The sequence below is a fragment of the Euprymna scolopes genome, chromosome 24, assembly GCF_053919585.1.
Source record: "Euprymna scolopes isolate OS-2025 chromosome 24, ASM5391958v1, whole genome shotgun sequence".
NCBI classification, from domain to species: Eukaryota; Metazoa; Mollusca; class Cephalopoda; order Sepiida; family Sepiolidae; genus Euprymna; species Euprymna scolopes.
Genome location: NC_136505.1, coordinates 89,320,576 through 89,340,073, shown reverse-complemented (window position 1 = coordinate 89,340,073; position 19,498 = coordinate 89,320,576). Strand labels below are relative to the sequence as shown.

Genomic DNA, 19,498 nt, shown 5'->3' with positions numbered 1-19,498 from the left:
ACACCGGTTCCCGCTCGATCATCGAAGTTAAGCAATGTTGAGCCTGATCAGTACTAAATGGGTGACCATTTGGGATTACCAGGTGCTGTATGTGCTCTCCACTTACCTCGACATTGTTTTCAGTTGTCCTGGATTTATCCTTGCCACTGGAGTGAAACAGTGCCTATTCAGGAGAGGTATGGTTAGGGATGCACAACCCTTGCCTCACAATTACACACGCAGCTGCCCCTACAGGGGGTATCTTTTGTCTTTCGAGACTAAACGGAGGCATCGAAGCATAAAAACTCTATTTCCAAAATTAATGGATCTGGCATTAAATAACATGAAAATGGGTTGATATGCCGTAAAACAAAACAACCAAACCAAACACTATGAATAAATATTTGAAGACAAAGAAGTTTGAAGACATAAAGAAGTCGAAGCATAGTTTGGCCTCAAATTATTGGATTCAGCTTTAAATAACCTAAAAAAGGGTTGATATGTCGCAAACAATGAATTTGCACACATCTATACTGTCCAGATTTAATTTTCCTCTGAGGTCATCAGATCCAAAGACACACTTTTCAGACACGCATCACGCATACATTTTATCATTCTCATATTATTTCTTTACATGTAATGCATGCCCTTGATCCTCATTGTCCAGGTTTCATTTGCATACATCTTCACACTGTACACATGCCCGGATAGACTTTTCCATTAGTTGACAGTGATAACGCTCTGCTAGTTAGTAATGATAGAAGTTTTGTAAAGTTCAAACTGTTGCAATCACACAAATATCAGCTCCTCCCAGTGTTCTGATGTAATCATTAAGATAACAAAAACTTCTGAACAACCTCAACAGCCTTGCAATACCAAATACACGTTCTCCACATCTAATATCTCCCATCTCTTTCGTCTTATATTTCTTGTGCACAAAATGTTTCCTATTTACTTGCTTCCCCACGAGAGCAAGAGTTAGACACAAGGGCGATTTTTAATCTGGGGATGATCGAGCTCCCCTAAAAGGGGCACTCTGGATAGGAACAAAAATAAAAATTGCCTCAGTCTAGAAGGATCTCTCCTCCACTGATCGAGGTCAGAAATGGTGAAGCATCAGATTTTATGTAGATTCTCTAACTTTTCTTTATATGAGGAAAACACACAGACATTGTGTAATATATAATTGTTGTTAGTTTTTTGTTGTTCTTTTTTTGTTGTCTTTTTGATGTTGTTTGTTGTTTGTTTGTTTTTTTGCTACTTTCCTATCAAACATTTTCTTTCTCTCTCTCTCTCTCTCTCTCTCTCTCTCTCTCTCTCTCTCTCTCTCTCACCTAAAAGGGGCACTCTGGATAGGAACAAATATAAAAATTGCCTCAGTCTAGAAGGATCTCTCCTCCACTGATCGAGGTCAGAAATGGTGAAGCATCAGAACAGATACTACGCTGTGATCCTGGCCCAAAAGGCTGCTCTCAATTTGTGGGTCTTTCCACTGCACCTCTTGTGCCCCTAATGCTGGAATTGATATATATTTGCATACAAATATTTGAATACAATTTTATGAGAACGGACCGAATGCTCAGTTCACTAAGATGTACCTGAAGGTCAGAAATTACCCCAATAGGATATAGTTATAATTTTAAGGGGACTATGAATTTATATCTCCGTTAGGAGTGAACTTACAGATTTGAAAATACTTAGATTATCTTCCCTGATAAATTTTACATAAGAATACACTTTTAGATTTTATGTAGATAGATTCTCTAACTTTTCTTTATATGAGGAAAACACACAGACATTGTGTAATATATAATTTCCACTATTCATGGGTATGCACAAGTTGAGAATGTATTAGACAAAGCTTATCATTTCCCCTTTCATCCGAGAGACAGGAATTGTGTGAGAAGACGATAACCGTATTTATTTATGTCTGGTTATTCAACTGTTGCAAATCAACTCCACTGTTTTTTTTTTTTTTTTTTTTTTTTTTTATTGTTTTTTTTTGTTTTTTGTTGTTTTTTTTTGGTTGTTGTTATTGTTTTGTTGTTTTTTGTTGTTGTTGTTGTTGTTTTTTATTCTTTTTTGTTGTTTTTTTGTTGTTGTTGTTTTTTTTTTTTTTGCTACTTTCTCATCAAACATTTTCTTTTTCTCTCTCACTTTCTTTCTTTCTCTCTCTCTCTCTCTCTCTCTCTTTTGGATCTCGATCTCTCTTTTGTATATCTCTCTCTCTTGTGTGTGTGTGTGTGTGTGTGTGTCTCTCTCTCTCTCTTGTATCTCTCTCTCTCTCTTGTATCTCTCTGTCTCTCACACGTGGTGATTAATTTGCATCTTTCACTTTCACTTCTTCACTTGACTCTTACAGAACCCTAACCCTTTAAAAGAGGACATTGACGCATCTAGTTGTCTCCGGACTCAATCTCTCTGACCCTTATCAATCTTTGTCACTTCTGCAGAATCTAGGGCATGTGAAAATATATTCATACTAGCATGGGTATCCGGCGTTGCCCAGGTTGACATGAAGTTCCGTTTGGAATACACCTACTATACTAAGGATTTTCATCATGGGCAACGTCGATACTCCCACAATAATTTCAAAAATAAAAGAATGGATCAAAACATGTAAATGTAATCGCAAAAAAAAAAAAAAAGTATGCGATACCCTCTCCACCAGATATTTCAGCAGAAGGAATACAAAGAGAAGAAACTATTCTCCAGTTATTGAGCACTTTTTGTTGCCCGTGCACTGGAAAGACCCACCCCCACACAAAATAAATCAAGACAACTTTTGTTTCAATAAAAATTGCAGCGAGTGTCCGAGCAACTGAAGAAAAAAAAAATTAGGCAAGTAGGCAGGGTCAAAAACCTGAAATGCAAATGGAGGGATAAAGTAATTTGGAAACTATTTTGCCCACTGTTCTAAGACGACTTATGATTTTATGCCCCCCCCCCCAAAAAATAATGTTTATAAATATTAATGTGTGCGTGATTTGCATTTAGTTTTTAGTTTTTGTAAAGGCACTTTTTTCATTGCCCTTTTTTTTTGTTTTGTAAATAAAGAAAATTTTCGATTTACTTTTTTTTTTTAAATGGGGAGCTTTTTCGATTTGCTTTTTGGGGAAAGGTAGTTTCTAAAAGTGTGGCTTTTGTTTGAATTCGACGTGGTCAAAGATTCTGCATAGCCATTTCAAGAATAATAAAAACAAACAAATGAAATCTTTTCAACTTATTTGTAAGTGTTTTATTTTCTGTTTGAATAATTAAGAAAACAAAAAAGCCAAACATTTTTTTATCTACATGGAATTATTTTTTCAAGCTAGAAACTTATTGAGATTACCAAATTTGGTGAAGATTTTTTTTCAAAGTTTCTAAGGGGAAATAACTCTAGATCCGTTTTTAAAAAGGTTGATGTCGGAAGTAATAATTCAAAATAAATTAAATTAAATATATTATCAATATAATTGTTATTTAAAGTTTATTAAATAACAATTTAAATAAAACACTTAAAATAATTCTCTCGCTAGAAACATTAACTAACATACCGCTATTTAGTAAAATCGATTTTCCTTAATGTAATATGCAAATGAGGTGACCTCTTAATTGTATATTTTGCTCACTTTGTTCTAAACAAAACTGTTTAATCTATAGAACTATAAAAGTGAAAATGTCTGTCTGTGTACATTTCTCTACTAAATAACTCTGTGTCAATTTTCGGTCTACAGACTCGAAATTTGGGATATTGAGATTTCGAAAAATCTTTTTAATCGATTTTCAGCCAGAAATTTTGCTGTTAAGGGGTTAAAGTTCAACGATTTTACCTTTGAGAACTCTACCAAACTCCTCCGCCAATTTTGGGTCTAAACATTTGAAATTTTAGATGTAGCTTACTTGGACATGGATCTAACTTTATAACTTGATTTGAGCCCAAACAATAAATGCTAAGATGTCCAAATTGGGTTCAAAGTTTTAAAAAATTGACCTCTACGATCTCTACGAAATTACTCAGCCAATTTTTTACATAAAGTGTATTCAGACATAGGGCAAGCTTTTTAATCGGTTTTTGGCCGAAAAGTTGGCTGCCAAGGGGTCAAAGTTAAAAAAAAATGTTACCTTTGCGATCTCTATCAAACATTTTAAATTATACATAAAGGGTATTCAGACATGCAGCAAGCTTTTTAATAAGTTTTTGGGAGAAAATTTCTCTACCAAGAGGTCAGAGTTGAAAGAGTTGACTTTTGCAAGCTCTCCCAAATTCCTCCACCAATTTTGGGTTTAAGCACTTGAAATTTTAGATGTAGGTTACTTGGACATGGGTCAAACATTTTAATTTGATTTAAGCCCAAAACAATAAATGTTAAGAGGTCAAAGTTAAAAAAATTGACGTCTGCTGTCTCTACCAACTTTTCTCTATGGTAGTTAAGGAAGCCTATTATATAGAAACGCATTACGGTACATATGCTCATTTTTTAATATATACATATGTGCATAACATTATGAACAGTACATAGGGCCCAAGCAAAGCCGGGCTGGACTGCTAGTATATATATAAAATGACTATGGATATTTCTCTATGCTTAACTAGAGATGAATTTCAAAATGGCTGCTTTGTATACACTAGTTTACGTACTTGTTGAAGATCTTCCTAAAATGGCTCTTCTATTTTAAATTGAACTAATTTATTTTATTTATTTATTGTTTCGGAATAAGCTTAACAATTAATTAATCAACAATTTCAAAAGACTGAAAAGCCATTAGAAATTTCTTTTTTAAATTGAGTCACAAATTTTTGTTTTAAATTGAGTCATAATGATAATGCACACTTGTTATTAGATGGCCATCTTGAAAATATCTTTAACAATCGTGTAAACGAGTTCATTTATTTATTTTAAAGATTTCCTTAAAGTTAACTAGTTTTATGTGTAGCCAACACTAACTATTAAGACTCTTCTTGATAAGCCAGTCTGACATTGTCACTATTATGATGTCATAAGTATGTTATAAAGTATCAAAAAAATTTTGAATCATTGATATTTTATACTGATTGGCATATATATCTGTAAACATGTACTAGGCGATTTAATGGGTTGCATGTTTGTTATGTGAATGATAGACTTGCTGTGAGTGAGGAGTTTTTAACTAAGAGGAGAAAAATCATCCGAGATATAGGAAATATCTCTGACTTTGGATTTGGCCATCCCATAAAAATCAAGTTTGGGATGGCCAAATCCAAAAATCCGAGATATTTCCCATATCTCGGATGATTTTTCTCGGCTTAGATTCCTCACTCACAGCAAGTCTATCATTCACATCCTTGTAAAAGTTAGTATCTCTTTAAACAGGTACCCATGCTAATAGATGAAGCCCTGCTTTCCTAAAAATAAGTAATGTTTCTACAGCAAATGATAAGGAAAAACTTGAGAGAAAGAGGGATAAATAAAGACCTGTGCAGAGATAGGTTGGTTTCTAAAATCCGTATAGCACCTTCAAGAATGTAAAACACATGTTAATCTGAGCACGATGATGAATTATAAAAAAATAGTTTTATTTCATATAACATCTTAGCAAGACTATCCGGCATCATCCTGGGTCCTAATTTCTGTAAGCATAATTTCCATAAAGTAGATTACAGAAGAAAATTAAATTAAACCAGGAGTGGGAGGTTTTGCCCGGGCATGAAATACGCTTAAATATGATATTTTAATTTGTCCAGATTTATTATTATAGCCGTGATTTCAAAAAAACGTATTTAGGTGTCATCAGCTAGAATTGAACACGAAACTGCAACATTCAAAGCTGGTGACGTTACCACTGTACCAACGTGACATGCATAAAAACCGATTAAAAATGAAAAATAAACTAAGATGAATGTACAATTTTTTTAATTTTGACCTATTTTTGACCCCTTAAAAACAATTTTAACCAACTAAAGACTCGTAAAAGAACGGCCTGTAAAAAATCCAATCATCTGAGGCCCCTAGCGCCGCTCTGCGACTTTTAGTTTCGGAAGAGATAATTTGAAAATATGGGGACAGACAGACCAACGGATAGACCAATATATAGCCGTTAATATATTAGACAAAAACAATATGTGTAATATTGTAATCTGAAATGTTTCTTTCATATAGGAAGTTCTCTGCTGTGATTGTCTCGCTTTAATTATGTCAAAAATAATGGCCAGAAAGATACAAGGTTTTTCTAGGAATTAGATTTTTTTATGTCTATAGATAAGGCTGGCCATTATCTCAAGTGATCTTTCTGAGGTGATCTTGGTGATAACTATGTATATTCGAGCAAAGACAAGTGAGTTGGTTTTCTGGGTGACTCGCAGTAAGGCTTGTGCGCCTCTCAGAGAGATGAACTTTGGGATCCTTATCTAATAGATTTTATTGAACTTATGTTTGGTTGGCCTATTAATTCTCATTTTTCAGTCTGTTGTACAATAGAGGAAAACAGGTACCATTGAAACTCCTGAAAAATAAACCTTTGTCACTTGTTTTAAACTGCAGTTGTAATTTTTCATCCATAGCTTGAAGGTGAAAATGAAATAGGAGGAGGATCATCATCATCATCATCATCATCATCATCATCATCATCAAGTTTATAGTCCGTTTTACATACTAACATTTTTTAGCTTTTAGAAATCAATTACCAAACTGACCTATCTCTGGCCATGTCTTTATTTACACTCCTTTCTATAAAATCCATCCTTATCACTTCTTCTCACATCCACCTTGGCTTTCCTCTCTCAACTGACCATGCTACCTCAACTGTTCTACGTCTTACCCAAGAACTCTCATTCATTCTTCCAATGTAATCAAGCAACGAAAATCTGCAGACGTCTTCCTATACTGTCCAGATTTAATCTCCCTCTGAGGTCACCTATCTGTAAGGCTCACATCCATCATATTATTCTCATAATTCCTCTCCATGCAACGCATACCCTCAACTCTCATTGGATATGTATCACTTTCATCACAGTGCACACACATGCCTAATAGACCTTTTCCTTGGTCGACAATAGTAATGTTCAGACCAGGTTATTAGTTGATACTGCTTGCCCTCATCCAAAACTTTTATTGTTTACGTTTCCCAACCTAATGACTAAAAAACGTAGAATATTCTTGCACGATATCTTATGCATCGGAAGAAACAGAAGATGATCAGATTTTATTTTTATTCTGCGAAATACCTGTCTTTATAATTGGCAGCCGCATTCAACTCGTGGATCTATTCGTAGGTGTGATCGCGTGCAAATCTGGATGAAGAATTTTTCTGTTGCAGCACTGAGATTGTAACAAAAATTATGTGTGCTCTCCCCGTTCGCTCAACATCGCTACCCCAACATCCCCGAACGTTGTTTCTGTGTTTTTCTTCTCTTTCATCTTTCATCTTCTCTTCTCATGACCGTGTCGTCATCTCACACACGTTGGCGGCTGTCAAAGGGGCACACACTGGTACTTGATTGTCTTTTTACAGTAATAAATATATCCGAAAATGACAGTATCATGAAGTTGATACTTGCGACTGATGTCCATATATGTTCAGCAGATTGCTCGATTTGGTTTTCTGAGGGTATCACAGTTGTGGTTTGTGTATTGCTTGGATAGATGAGCCTTGGGGCTCTTAGCTAATGAATTGTGTTCGATTGGACTTTTTTTGATTTGGTTGGCTAAGAATTCTCCTTTGCAAGTCTGTTGTTCAGTAGAGGAAAACGAGTATCATTTGGAACCTCTAAAAAACCAAACTTTGTTACTTCGAGGGCTTTGTGTGTCTCTCCAAGCAAGATGGATCACTGGAATTTTCATTTGCAAGTCTATTATTTATTAAAAGGACATGGGAATCACTGTAAATGTCTAAAGAATAAAACTTTGTTACTTATTTTAAACTGAAGTTGAAATTTTATTTGGGGGAAAAATTCTTATGTTGTAGCATTTTACAAGAACATGCAATTGACACTGTGACTGGTGTCTGAATCGAACAACAACTGGACCAGCACCATGAGCAGACGATTACGGCCTGTGCAGTGAACATGCATGGACACATATTCCTATATGTCTCTTATCTCGCCACTTACAAACAAATTGTCAACTTCACAGGAATAGCTAAGGCACTTCTGCATGACAGTGACATATTAGCAACAGAGACGAGTTATCGACCCCTGTTCTTTGAAAGAGAAATGACGTCTAGTGGCCATTCTGTGAACCTCAAATCTAAACAAGTGATAACACAAAAATATATGAAAACCGAAATATTTATTGCATAAAAAATGTATCAAAATATAATTTCAATTTATTAATTTAATTTTTTTCAATGAATGATTTATAACTGAAAATAAAATGATAAATAGGATAAAAGCATGAAACATTTATAGACTGTTTTTAGAATTATTTGTTTTTTTTACGGTAAGGTTGTATAAAAATGTATCAAAATATAATTAAAAAAATATGAAACATTTATGGAAGTTTAAGAATAATTTTTTTTTGTACAAAAAGATTGTATAAAAATGTATCAAAATATAATTTAAAAAACATGAAATATTTATAGATTGTTTTTAGAATTATTTGTTTTTTTTATGGTAAGTTTGTATAATAATGTATCAAAATATAATTAAAAAAAACATGAAATATTTATAGCTTTTTTTTAATAATTATTTGTTTTTTTTACGGTAAGGTTGTATAAAAATGTATCAAAATATAATTTAAAAAAACACAAAACATTTATAGATTGTTTTTAGAATTATTTGTTTTTTTTTTATGGTAAGGTTGTATAAAATGTATCAAAATATAATTAAAAAAACATGAAACATTTATAGAAATTTAAGAATAATTTTTTTTTTCCTTACAGAAAGATTGTATAAAAATGTAGCAAAATATAATATTAGTTTGCACGCACTTTTAGAAAATGAAGAGTTATCAACCCCTGTTCTTTGGCTGACAAGTGACATATGTCGGCGGTTCTTGAAACTAAAATACACACATTCGCCTCATGTCACTGACATACAGAAGTGCCATAACTTGAAAGTTGATTTAATCAACGTAAAATTGCTGCAAACCTTGGGATTAAACTTTCCATTCTTGATAGTGACTGTCTAGTTCATCAGAAAAGGGAAAAATAATCAGGTAAATAACGACTCAAAAGGTTGACATGCCGTAAAATAAAATTAAAATAAATGAAGCCTTTTTATTTCTATTTTTTAGGCCAAAAAAAATGGTGCCGATGCTGTGGAATTTGACGTCGAAATCACCAGCGATGGTTATCCTATACTGATGCACGATGATACTCTTGACCGAACCACCAACGGGATCGGATTTGTACGCGATCACACCTACGAACAGATCCGCGAGTTGAATGCAGCTGCCAATTATAAAGACAGGTATTTCGCAGAATAAAAATAAAATCTGATCATCTTCTGTTTCTTCCGATGCATAAGATATTGTGCAAGAATATTCTACGTTTTTTAGTCATTAGGTTGGAAAACGTGAACAATAAAAGTTTTGGATGAGGGCAAGCAGTATCAACTAATAACCTGGTCTGAACATTACTATTGTCGACCAAGGAAAAGGTCTATTAGGCATGTGTGTGCACTGTGATGAAAGTGATACATATCCAATGAGAGTTGAAGGTATACGTTGCATGGAGAGGAATTATAAGAATAATATGATGGATGTGAGCCTTAAAGATAGGTGACCTCAGAGGAAGATTAAATCTGGACAATATAGGAAGACGTCTGCAGATTTTCGTTGTTTGGTTACATTGGAAGAATGAATGAGAGTTCTTGGGTAAGACGTAGAACAGTTGAGGTAGCATGGTCAGTTGGGAGGGGAAAGCCAAGGTAGAAGTGATAAGGATGGATTTTATAGCAAGGAGTGTAAATAAAGACATGGCCAGAGATAGATCAGTTTGGTAATTGATTTCTAAAAGCTAAAATATGTTAATATTAGCAGGGGTGCCCGGCGTTGGTCGGGTGTTTGTCAGTGTAAAAGAGAAAAGGTTTTGGAAGGAGGGTAAGCTCGAACCTGAATCCTTGAGAAGAATGAGAGTGGATGAAATTAAATGATTAAAAAGTTAAGTGACAGGTGTGCATAAATTTAATGAGGTCAAACATCACGTCATAGGGGAAATGAAATCCCGCACTTAACTTTTGTTGTGAGGCAATTTGTTTGGTTTTGTTTTTTTCCCCCCCAAGATGTTTGGGGGGTAACCAGCTTCCCATAAAAAGGGGAGTGTCCAAATGAATAGAAATTGTCTGATATGACGGTTTTCACCGCATTGATCAAAGCTGATTTGCTTTCTGGACGTCCCTGGCACGAAAGCCAAGGAAGTGACATAGTTTCAATTTAGTTTCACTTTATTTAAATTAAAAAGCCAAACAAACACACGACACAGCGAAATAGTGTGAATTTTATAAAAGTCGATCTAAATAAATCTAGACATGACGTCCCTTTGCAAATCGTAGATATTATAATCTAGGAGGTATATAAACAGTTTTAAGACATAGTTAGCCCCCCCCTTTCCCCTGAGAACCCCGTCGAAAAAAGCCTTTGCTTGACATACAAAAATATGCGCACTGCTTTTGCCTTTTATAAATACAGATGCAAAACGGACTATAAATTGATCATGATGGTGATGAGCCTATTTCGTTTTTACCTTGAAGCTATGGATGAAATATAAAAAAAAAAAATAACAAAGTCATCTATCCATCAATTGATGAAGTTGACTTTGAGCAATAAAGACTTTATCATGCAGCAAGAGTTACACAATCATTAACCTTATTTCTTCTGAAGCAAAATTCAAAGATGACAGGAAATAATACCAGGATAAATAGTATAGGAACTAATCTCCACATAAAGTGTAAAACTATTTCCCAAACTATCTTCTAACGAAAGAGCTACAAAATAAAAGAAAAAGCAAACAAGACCCTTCTATAAACACATGATAAGAAATTTAAGTTTATAGAAGGCAGAACAATGCAAAGATGTGATGGATAAACTCAAACTGACGTCACTTAAGATATAACAGTGGAACCAGCTATGTAGTTTCTCTTTTATTGATCCAATTCATGCGCATATGTATGACCATACATATATACATGTTTTTTTTTAAATACAATATTTTACATGTACAATGTTTTTACTTGTGTCAAGCGGTCAGGTGGTGTGTTTGTGATGCTATATTTCAGGATATCTTCCCTTCATCAAGCATGTGTTCGACTTTCAATCGTGCATAGCAGGTTTTATTGTAGACTAGCGGGGGTCCCCAGCATTGCCTGGGTGCATGGAGGTGTAGTAAAAAAAAGTGGTACTTGCGGGGGGGGGGGTCAAAACAAAGGGTGGAGAGAGGTGTTGTTATAAAAGTGGTAGTAGGCAGGCAGGCTCGAACCCATAATACGAAGGACGAGGAAAAAAAGAAGTAACATTTTGACTGATGCATCCATGGTGCAAGTGGAACTCGAGAGCGTTGAAATTTAGCGTAGTCAATCCAATGGAGATGGTGACTTGCGAAAATATCGAAGAAAAAAAGCGACCCCTCCTTGTACAAAACTTCCCAGTTGAGGGTGAAGGAATGAATGTTTTTGGCCAATTTTCTGATATCTGTTGTCCAAACGATCGAGCTTAACAATGATACCAATCTCGTAAGGATCCGTTGCGTGTGTCGAAAGTTTTTGTCACACACACGCACACATTTTGCCTTTTATATATTAGATGATGCAAAAATGAAACTGCTTAGCTGGTTCAACCATTATATCTTCAGTTGCATCAGTTCGAGTGTGTCAGTGACACCTTTGCATTGTTCTGCCTAACAGAAACTTAAATTTTTCATATACACACGTAAACAATGCTTTAACCTATTAACAAATGATAAATTTATTTAAGCAGTCTACACCGTTAGGTGTAGGTTGTCAGAAGCTTAAATATGGCAGAGATAGAATAGTAATAATGCAGATCGGCTGCAGTATAATTTTATCTGAAGATAGCCTTGCTCACATAGTCAGAAGAAAGAATGTGTTTCTTTATTGATGCCTGAAAGCGCTTCGCCTACCCTGTAGAATCTTATAGGGTCTCTGGATGAAGCCTTGATAGAGTTCAAAACCAGCTTTAAAACCTAGTAGATGATACCCTTTTTTCCCCCCTTGCAACCTTTTTCTCACAGAAAAGCTGTTGTGAGCCTGTATCTGCTCCATCATTATTTTCATGGTAAGTGCTCGACTGAACTCCAATCTATGGTCCCGCTTTGTCAAACTTTCACAAAAAATATTTGAACTGTAAAACTACAGTACACTATATACGATTTTCCCCCATTCTCTATCTGTGCCGAAATCTAAATGCAGATTCTATGAACAAAGCTTCTTTTCCAGAACTGCCTGCCTTTGGAACAACTGCTTGTCGATTGAATACAACATGGTAGCCTTCAAATCCAATGTACACAAATTCTTGTTGAGCTGTCCTCATAAAAAATCAAATTTTACACCATTAACAATCACTACAACACCACCTTACATTCATTAACACTTATCCTCGAAAAAAACTCTTGAATGATGTTCAGGCTTTGACAAGTGATGACACCGAAGTAAATAAAAAAATAAAATAAAATAAAATGAATAAATAAAATAAAATAAAATAATAAAATAAAATAATAATAAAAAAAAAAAATAAAATAAAAAATAAATAAATAAATAAATAAAATAAATACACCCAGAAGTGTGATTGGTTATTGTCTGACCAAAGAACTTGACTAGAGCTGATCTCCATTAGCATTTTTCATTATTTCAGATTTTTTTTCTCTGTACCTCTACAAGGTCACCATTCGCCTATGTATATGGAGTATTGTTGTCACATTTGGGCTGGTGCATCTGCTACTTGTCTCTCACTCCTGAACAGGGTTCAAAAGAGAGTTGCCAACCTGATAGGTCCTGAACTGTCATCTAAGCTTCAGCCTTTGTCCCATCGACGAAATGTTGCATCCCTCTGCCTGTTCCACAAGTATTTTAATGGTGGATGCTCTGATGCTAGGATAAGAATAAAAAAAATGTGGGTACATAATTTCGCACAACTGCACTATAATAGTGAAAACCGAAATTTTTATTATTGAATTTCAGGGCAAACCAATGGTCTCTACTTGATTATCGTGTTACATTACGAAAAACGATAAGCTAGAAAAAAGTTATTAAAGTAAACATTTTTTGACAAAAATTAGCGAAAATGTTTTGCTAAAAAAAAACAAAACAACAAAAAAAACAAAACAACAAAAAAAAAACAGTTACAAGGGGAGGTAAATAGTGTATAGCTATTACAAATTTTGGAGATGTTTTTCAACATGGACTTGAATGCATTAAATCAGAGTAATTTTTTTTTTTTTCATATAATAATTGCAGGTTATTATTAGATTTCCTTCATGCAAACAATATCCTTCTAGCAGGCTTGCAATTCTGTTCCTGTGAGATGGAAATGCAATTAATCCAAAAAGTACAATTTTGTTAAATTATTCTGTTATTACTTAAATGCTTATTTTTTAATAAATTGTGCGTTAACAATCATATGAGGTGCCTTACATAAGTTTTTAGACTTTTTTCGTATGGGCACTTTTATTGATACTACACGCATGAAACTCTAGTCTCCTTTGAAGTAATCACCTCCGACTGCAATACACTTGTACCGTTCCCAACAACTTCTGGAAGGCCCCATGAAAGTCCTTTTGTGTGAGTGGTCAACACTCTTTGTCACAGCCTTTTTCATCTCCTCAATTGTCTTATAATGACAACCTCTAAAGTTTTCCTTGAGCATAGGGAATAACCAAAAGTCACAAGGAACAAGGTCTGGACTATAGGAAGGGCGAGAAACTGTCTTGACACCCATCTTGGTCAAATAGTCTGTGATCTTCTCTGAGCACCCTTGGGACAAACTTCATGCAAATCCTCGTCTTCTTCAGTTCCTTGCAAATAATTGTGTGTACAGTTCCCACACTGACATCAAACTGTGCACTTATTGTTTCTATAGATACACGATGGTTTTTATACATGAAATTCTTTATTTGGTTAATCAACTCTGATGTTCTGACTTCCTTACTCCTCCCACACCTCTCATCATCCCTCGCAGACTCCCTGTCTTCCTAGAATCTCTTATGCCACTCAAACTAATGTTCGATTCATGCAAGATGGTCCAAAAGTAGTCTGAAGCATTCCATGCGTTTCTGCAGCATTTTTTTTTCCAAGTTAAAAACAGAATTTTATTGCATATCGTTTGTCTAAAGTGTCCTCACGTCCAGATTGCATTTTTAAAATTCACCAACTGTGACAACCAGGCTTTATTTAGTAGGTGTATTCCAGTTCCTGTTGTAGCTGTTCATTTGAACCTGAAATCATAAAAATTGGTCCGCCATCTCATGAGATGTATAGCAATAACATATTGAACTTTCAATTTTCAATGTTTGTACAAAAAAGTTTGGAAACTTATTTGAAGGGACTTGCCGGACTTCGTAAATATGAGTTAATGGGTTTGTTTTTTGGGGTTTTTTTTAGCATAAGAGTCACTTCCCATGTTATGTTACGTGTTGTCAAAGAAATATGGCGACGTATTTTACGAAAATGTTTTTTAAATAATGCTTTAATATTTAATTACTTCTGACATGCCAATTAAGTAGATATCATTGCTTTTAGCTGAAATTGACACAAAAAGTCGATAGAAACCATTTTTCTTTCTTTTTTTTTTGAATCGATTTTTTTTCGCTTTCTGATTTTCGCTATTACAGTGTAGTTGCAACCACAATTTTATTCATATAGAGCTTAGCAAAAAAAAGAAGTCGTACCAGCCATAATTTTGGTAAAAGAAAGCAAAGTTAAAATGTGATACTTGACAAGAGGGATCGGAATGATGTGTACTATTGAGATGGAACATTTCATTTTTTATTTATCTTTTTTAAATATATTTTTTCTAGGTTAGGAAAATGGTTGGTTTGAATGATAAAGTGTTAAATTGGTCCCCGCCATGTTGATTCGGAATGAAACATTATAAATCTTAAAAAAAAAAATGATTTTTATTTGCCTGGAAGTTAATTGCATTAAATGTCATTTTGGTGAATTAACTTGACAGCTGTTTGAAAACTCGCATGGATTTGTTCGACATAAAAAATTGTTAGTCTTGAATAAATGTCCATGCAGTTAGAAGTTGGACAGATCTACTATATTAAAGAGGATCATAACAATTCAACTGTTGACGGTGTATACTTTTGGTGCACATGCTGTGCATTTGATATGCATTTCAAAATAAGTTTTTTGTTTAATTTGCATGATTGATATTGGCCATCTTAAATCTATAATGAAGTAATTCAAGGCAAATACTTTTCATTTGTGTGTCACACACACACACACACACACACACACACACACACACACACACAACTAATATTCCTGGTGAACCAAGTGCAAAAGAGATTTAGACAATTGCACTTAAGGGAACAGCGAGGATACTAAAAAGAGCTCTCGGTTGGTTTCAATAAAAAAGTAGGGCAATGTTGGCAGCTGGTTTGGCTGCCCCATACCCAGCATTACAATCTCCAAAGGAAGAAAAAAAAACAAAAAAAAAAACAAAAAAAAAGTATATATTAGTGATGGGACGATTATAATATTTTTCCTGATTCTAATACAATTACCGATTCCATACTAAATTCCCGATTCTGATACAATTACCGATTCCGATTCTTTATAAATCTCTAAATATTGAACTATATAGTTGTGTATTTTCTCCGATTACCGCAAAAACACACATGTTAAATGTGCAAATATTTTCCTAAACATAAAAATATAATTGTGGAGGACGATCTATCGATTTTAGCTTCACTGGTAATTTAAAATCAATAAATATTTATTTTATCATTATTACCAGCAATGGAATATTTTGCTTTAAACAAAATAAAATGAAGAAAAACAAAAGAAGCGTTTTGGCATCGGAAAATCAGTATAAACTTTCCGATACCAATTTTGATCCCGTCAAATATTCTGATTTTTCCGATTTCCGATTAATCGTCCCAACACTATTATGTATACGTGTGTGTGTGTGTGTGTATATGTATATATATATATATATATATATAGTGTGACCCCCCCCCCCAAAAAAAAACGGGCCCCAACTCTAATTAGGCCCCGTTTCTTAGTGTTTTGTCTGAATGAAATGAAACTTCAACATCAAAACACTAGGGTCTTTGGCCTTTTTTTCTCCGTTGACTGTAAAATGCTCAGAAAAACAATTGAATGTTCTGTTTTTTTTTGGTCACCGTGTATATATATATATAGTAAGTTATAAAATATATATGGCGATTAAGCTACACTCAATATTCGCGCATAAGCCTGAAGAGTCCTTCCTAGAGTGGATGAAACGCGGAATATTCAGTGTAGCTTAATCGCCATATACATTTTATAACTTACTAACTAGGTATTGAGCACTTTTGAAGTAAATACTTAAAGTTTACGCATAAATCTATACTTTCGTATATAAATTTATGTGAGTAAATTAAGTAGTTATATATATTTAGAGAGAGAGAAAGAGAGAGCGTGAGAGATTAAAAAAAAATTTTTTAAAATAAAAAGCTGACCCGTTGGGGCATCCCCTGATCTCGGGATAGATTGAATCTAAAAAAATGAGTTTTATTTTTTATTTTTTCCTCAAACAAGGTGTATTGCCAGTTTGATGTAAAGGGCTACTATTTGGGATCATGTTTAATAGGGGATTGTGGGAAATTGAGTAGCGAGTATAAATTAAAACAATCTGTAATTTGGGCTAAGATCACAGTGTAATATCTGTTCAGATGCTACACTTAAATTATTTGCCCTTTGTCAATGTAGGGAAAACTCTTCTATACTAAGGCAATTTTCATTTTTACCTATTGCCAGAGTGCCCTTTTTTGGGTGGACCTGGTCCCCCCCCCCTCTTAAAAACGACCTTGTATCACATTTTGCTGTCATAGGGAAGCAAATAAATAGCAATATAGTAATTTAAAATGTTCCTTTGGATTGGAGTTTTTTTGCTGATGATCATGACTCTCTTGAATTATGCCAAAAATAATGGCCGACAAGATACAGTAGGGAGAGGGGACTTCTAGGTATTCATTTTTTTTTCCATATATAAGACTGGCCATTATCTCAAGTCTCGGTGACATTGATATATATATTCCAGCAATAGGACAGGTGAGATTGGTTTGTTTGTTTTTTTCTTTTAGGATCTGGCACTTAGTTGGTTTTCCGAGGACTGCAGAAATGGAAATAGTCTAATGTTTTCATACTATTATTCATCGAACTACTGTTCTCATCTTGAGTGTGATTTTCACAACGTTTTGGTCAGTATAACCTCCGACCTTCTTCAGGTGTATCTTGTCGAACTTGGGAATGTTTCTGTTGAACTCAGGAATTTGAATGGAATTTCGAGCAGAACCCTTTATTTACTTCACGGGGGCAGCGTGCTCTTGTTCCGTCAGCCATGAGTGGATAGCGCACGCTACCCCCGTGAAGTAAATAAAGGGTTTCACTCGTAATTCTGTCAGAAACATTTCCGAATTCGACAGAAACATTCCCAAGTTCGACAAGATAAACCTGAGGAAGGTTGTGGAGGTTACATCGACCAAAACGTTGTGAAAATCACACTCAAGATGAGAACAGTAGTCTGATTAATCCAAATAATACGAATAACCAATCCTTTTAACTTTCTTGAAGTTTTACATTTGGATTTTACCGTCACTGGATTGTTTATCTTCCACCAGACTATCCATTCATGTGTAATCACCTTTTTCTTTACCATATTCCTTCTGCTTAACTTATTTTGTTTTCAAGTAAGATCTTTGACTTACTTGTTGTTTCATCAAATACTTCTGCATGCAAAATCCGATCCCGCATTTTGCTAATTCCTACCCTCTGATGAGAAGGAAAGTATTTCTTCGAAACTCCGCGGATTAAGGACTATCCACTTATCTAGTGTTTCCTTTTCAGATTAAATATGTTTTTAACTCATTTCAAAGTGTTTTTTAACATATTTTATTAACTATATATATATTTAAAATTATACAGAAGGTCAGAAAAACATTGGTACCGTCGGTTTCTAGCCTAACATAAGGGGGACCAGTTAATGGTAAATTCCTCAAACAGAAAACAACATGGCTGACGAGAGCCTAACATTATTTATGATTTACCATTAACTAGTCCCCCTTATTTTGGGCTTGAAACCGACGGTACCAATGTTTTTCTGACCTTCTGTATAATTTTAAATGAATAAATATGAAGCTCTTATATTGAAAAAGGTTTTTCTTTGTAATCGAGCACTTTGTTGGAATCCTTTCCCAAAAAACAGTAAACATATATATATATATATGTTGGATTCATATGTTCTGTAGAAGAAGAACACTACGATTATTGTAACGTTCAAATGAAAACTTCTGTTTATTTTATTTGCCGACTGTTATCCTCATGTCCCTGTTGTTTCGGCCAACTATTCCTCACTTAACTTGGCATTCCTATCCTGTCACGGTTAACCGCCTGAAGAAGGCCAGAGGAATAGTTGGCTGAAACGTTGGGAAACAACAACTATAAAGATGAGGATAACAGTCCACAAATAAATAAATACACAAATTACTCAGCTCAAAGGATTCCAATAAAACAAAATAATATACAAAACTTATCTTGTGAGATTTGTCTTATAGGGAGAATTTTTCTGTTATGAAACCATCCAATTAGTTTCGGAATTGAATCACCACTTTGGACCAGCGCTAGGGTGGATAATCATGGCCTGTGCAGTGGACACAGATGTAAACACGTGGTCACATAGAAATAGAATTTTGATGCTTCATCCTAATATATATATATATATATATATATATATTAAGTAATGTGATTTATAATTTAAAAATTTTAAAAAATTTTTAAATTTAAAAATCAAAATTTAATTAAATTAAAAATCAGTTTCATAAGAAGGAACAACAACAAAGTCAATTATCTGTACGATCGTTTCGGAAATCCGTGCTTTTTATTTGTGGTATACATGAAGTCACGTAGAACAATTATACATAGTTTTTTTGGTAAGCACGGTCTCCTCATCAGCAAATTTAGGAGGATTTCTATTGAATTGAAAAGACACCAAAAATAAACCTAGCATTAAAAGTAAGGCAGATGAATCTGAAAAATTGAAGTAAAAGGTTTGGATTTAAAATTTATAAGAAAATTAATAAGAAAATTGGTATAGGTTAGAGATAGAAATGAGTAGAAAAAATATATATTTTTTTGAATTTACATAATAAATTTGATTTAAAAATATATAGATATATAATTACCTTTTGGTTTTTCTTTTTTTGAAACCAGGAACTGTATTTAAAGTAGTTATTTAGATGTTGGCTATAGCTTTTTATTTTATTGAATGATGAATTTTAAAAGGGCGACGCTCGTGCAGTAAATTGTTTCCGTTAGCGTATTTTGATTTAAAGACGTTACAGTTAATATCTATAGAGAGAGAGTATTTTTTTTTTTTTTTTTTTTTTTTTTTTGCAAGTT

General features: G+C 34.0%; 1 protein-coding gene across 1 annotated transcript in view; it reads left to right on the top strand.

Annotated features, from left to right (window-relative positions):
• The window catches only part of LOC145246830 (glycerophosphodiester phosphodiesterase 1-like), a 74,517-nt gene that overhangs the window by 24,899 nt on the left and 30,120 nt on the right, over positions 1–19,498 (top strand). The window contains exon 2 of the mRNA XM_080108668.1: positions 9,174–9,349. Within this exon, the coding sequence (XP_079964794.1) occupies positions 9,174–9,349 (176 nt within the window). The remainder of the gene's footprint in view (positions 1–9,173; positions 9,350–19,498) is intronic.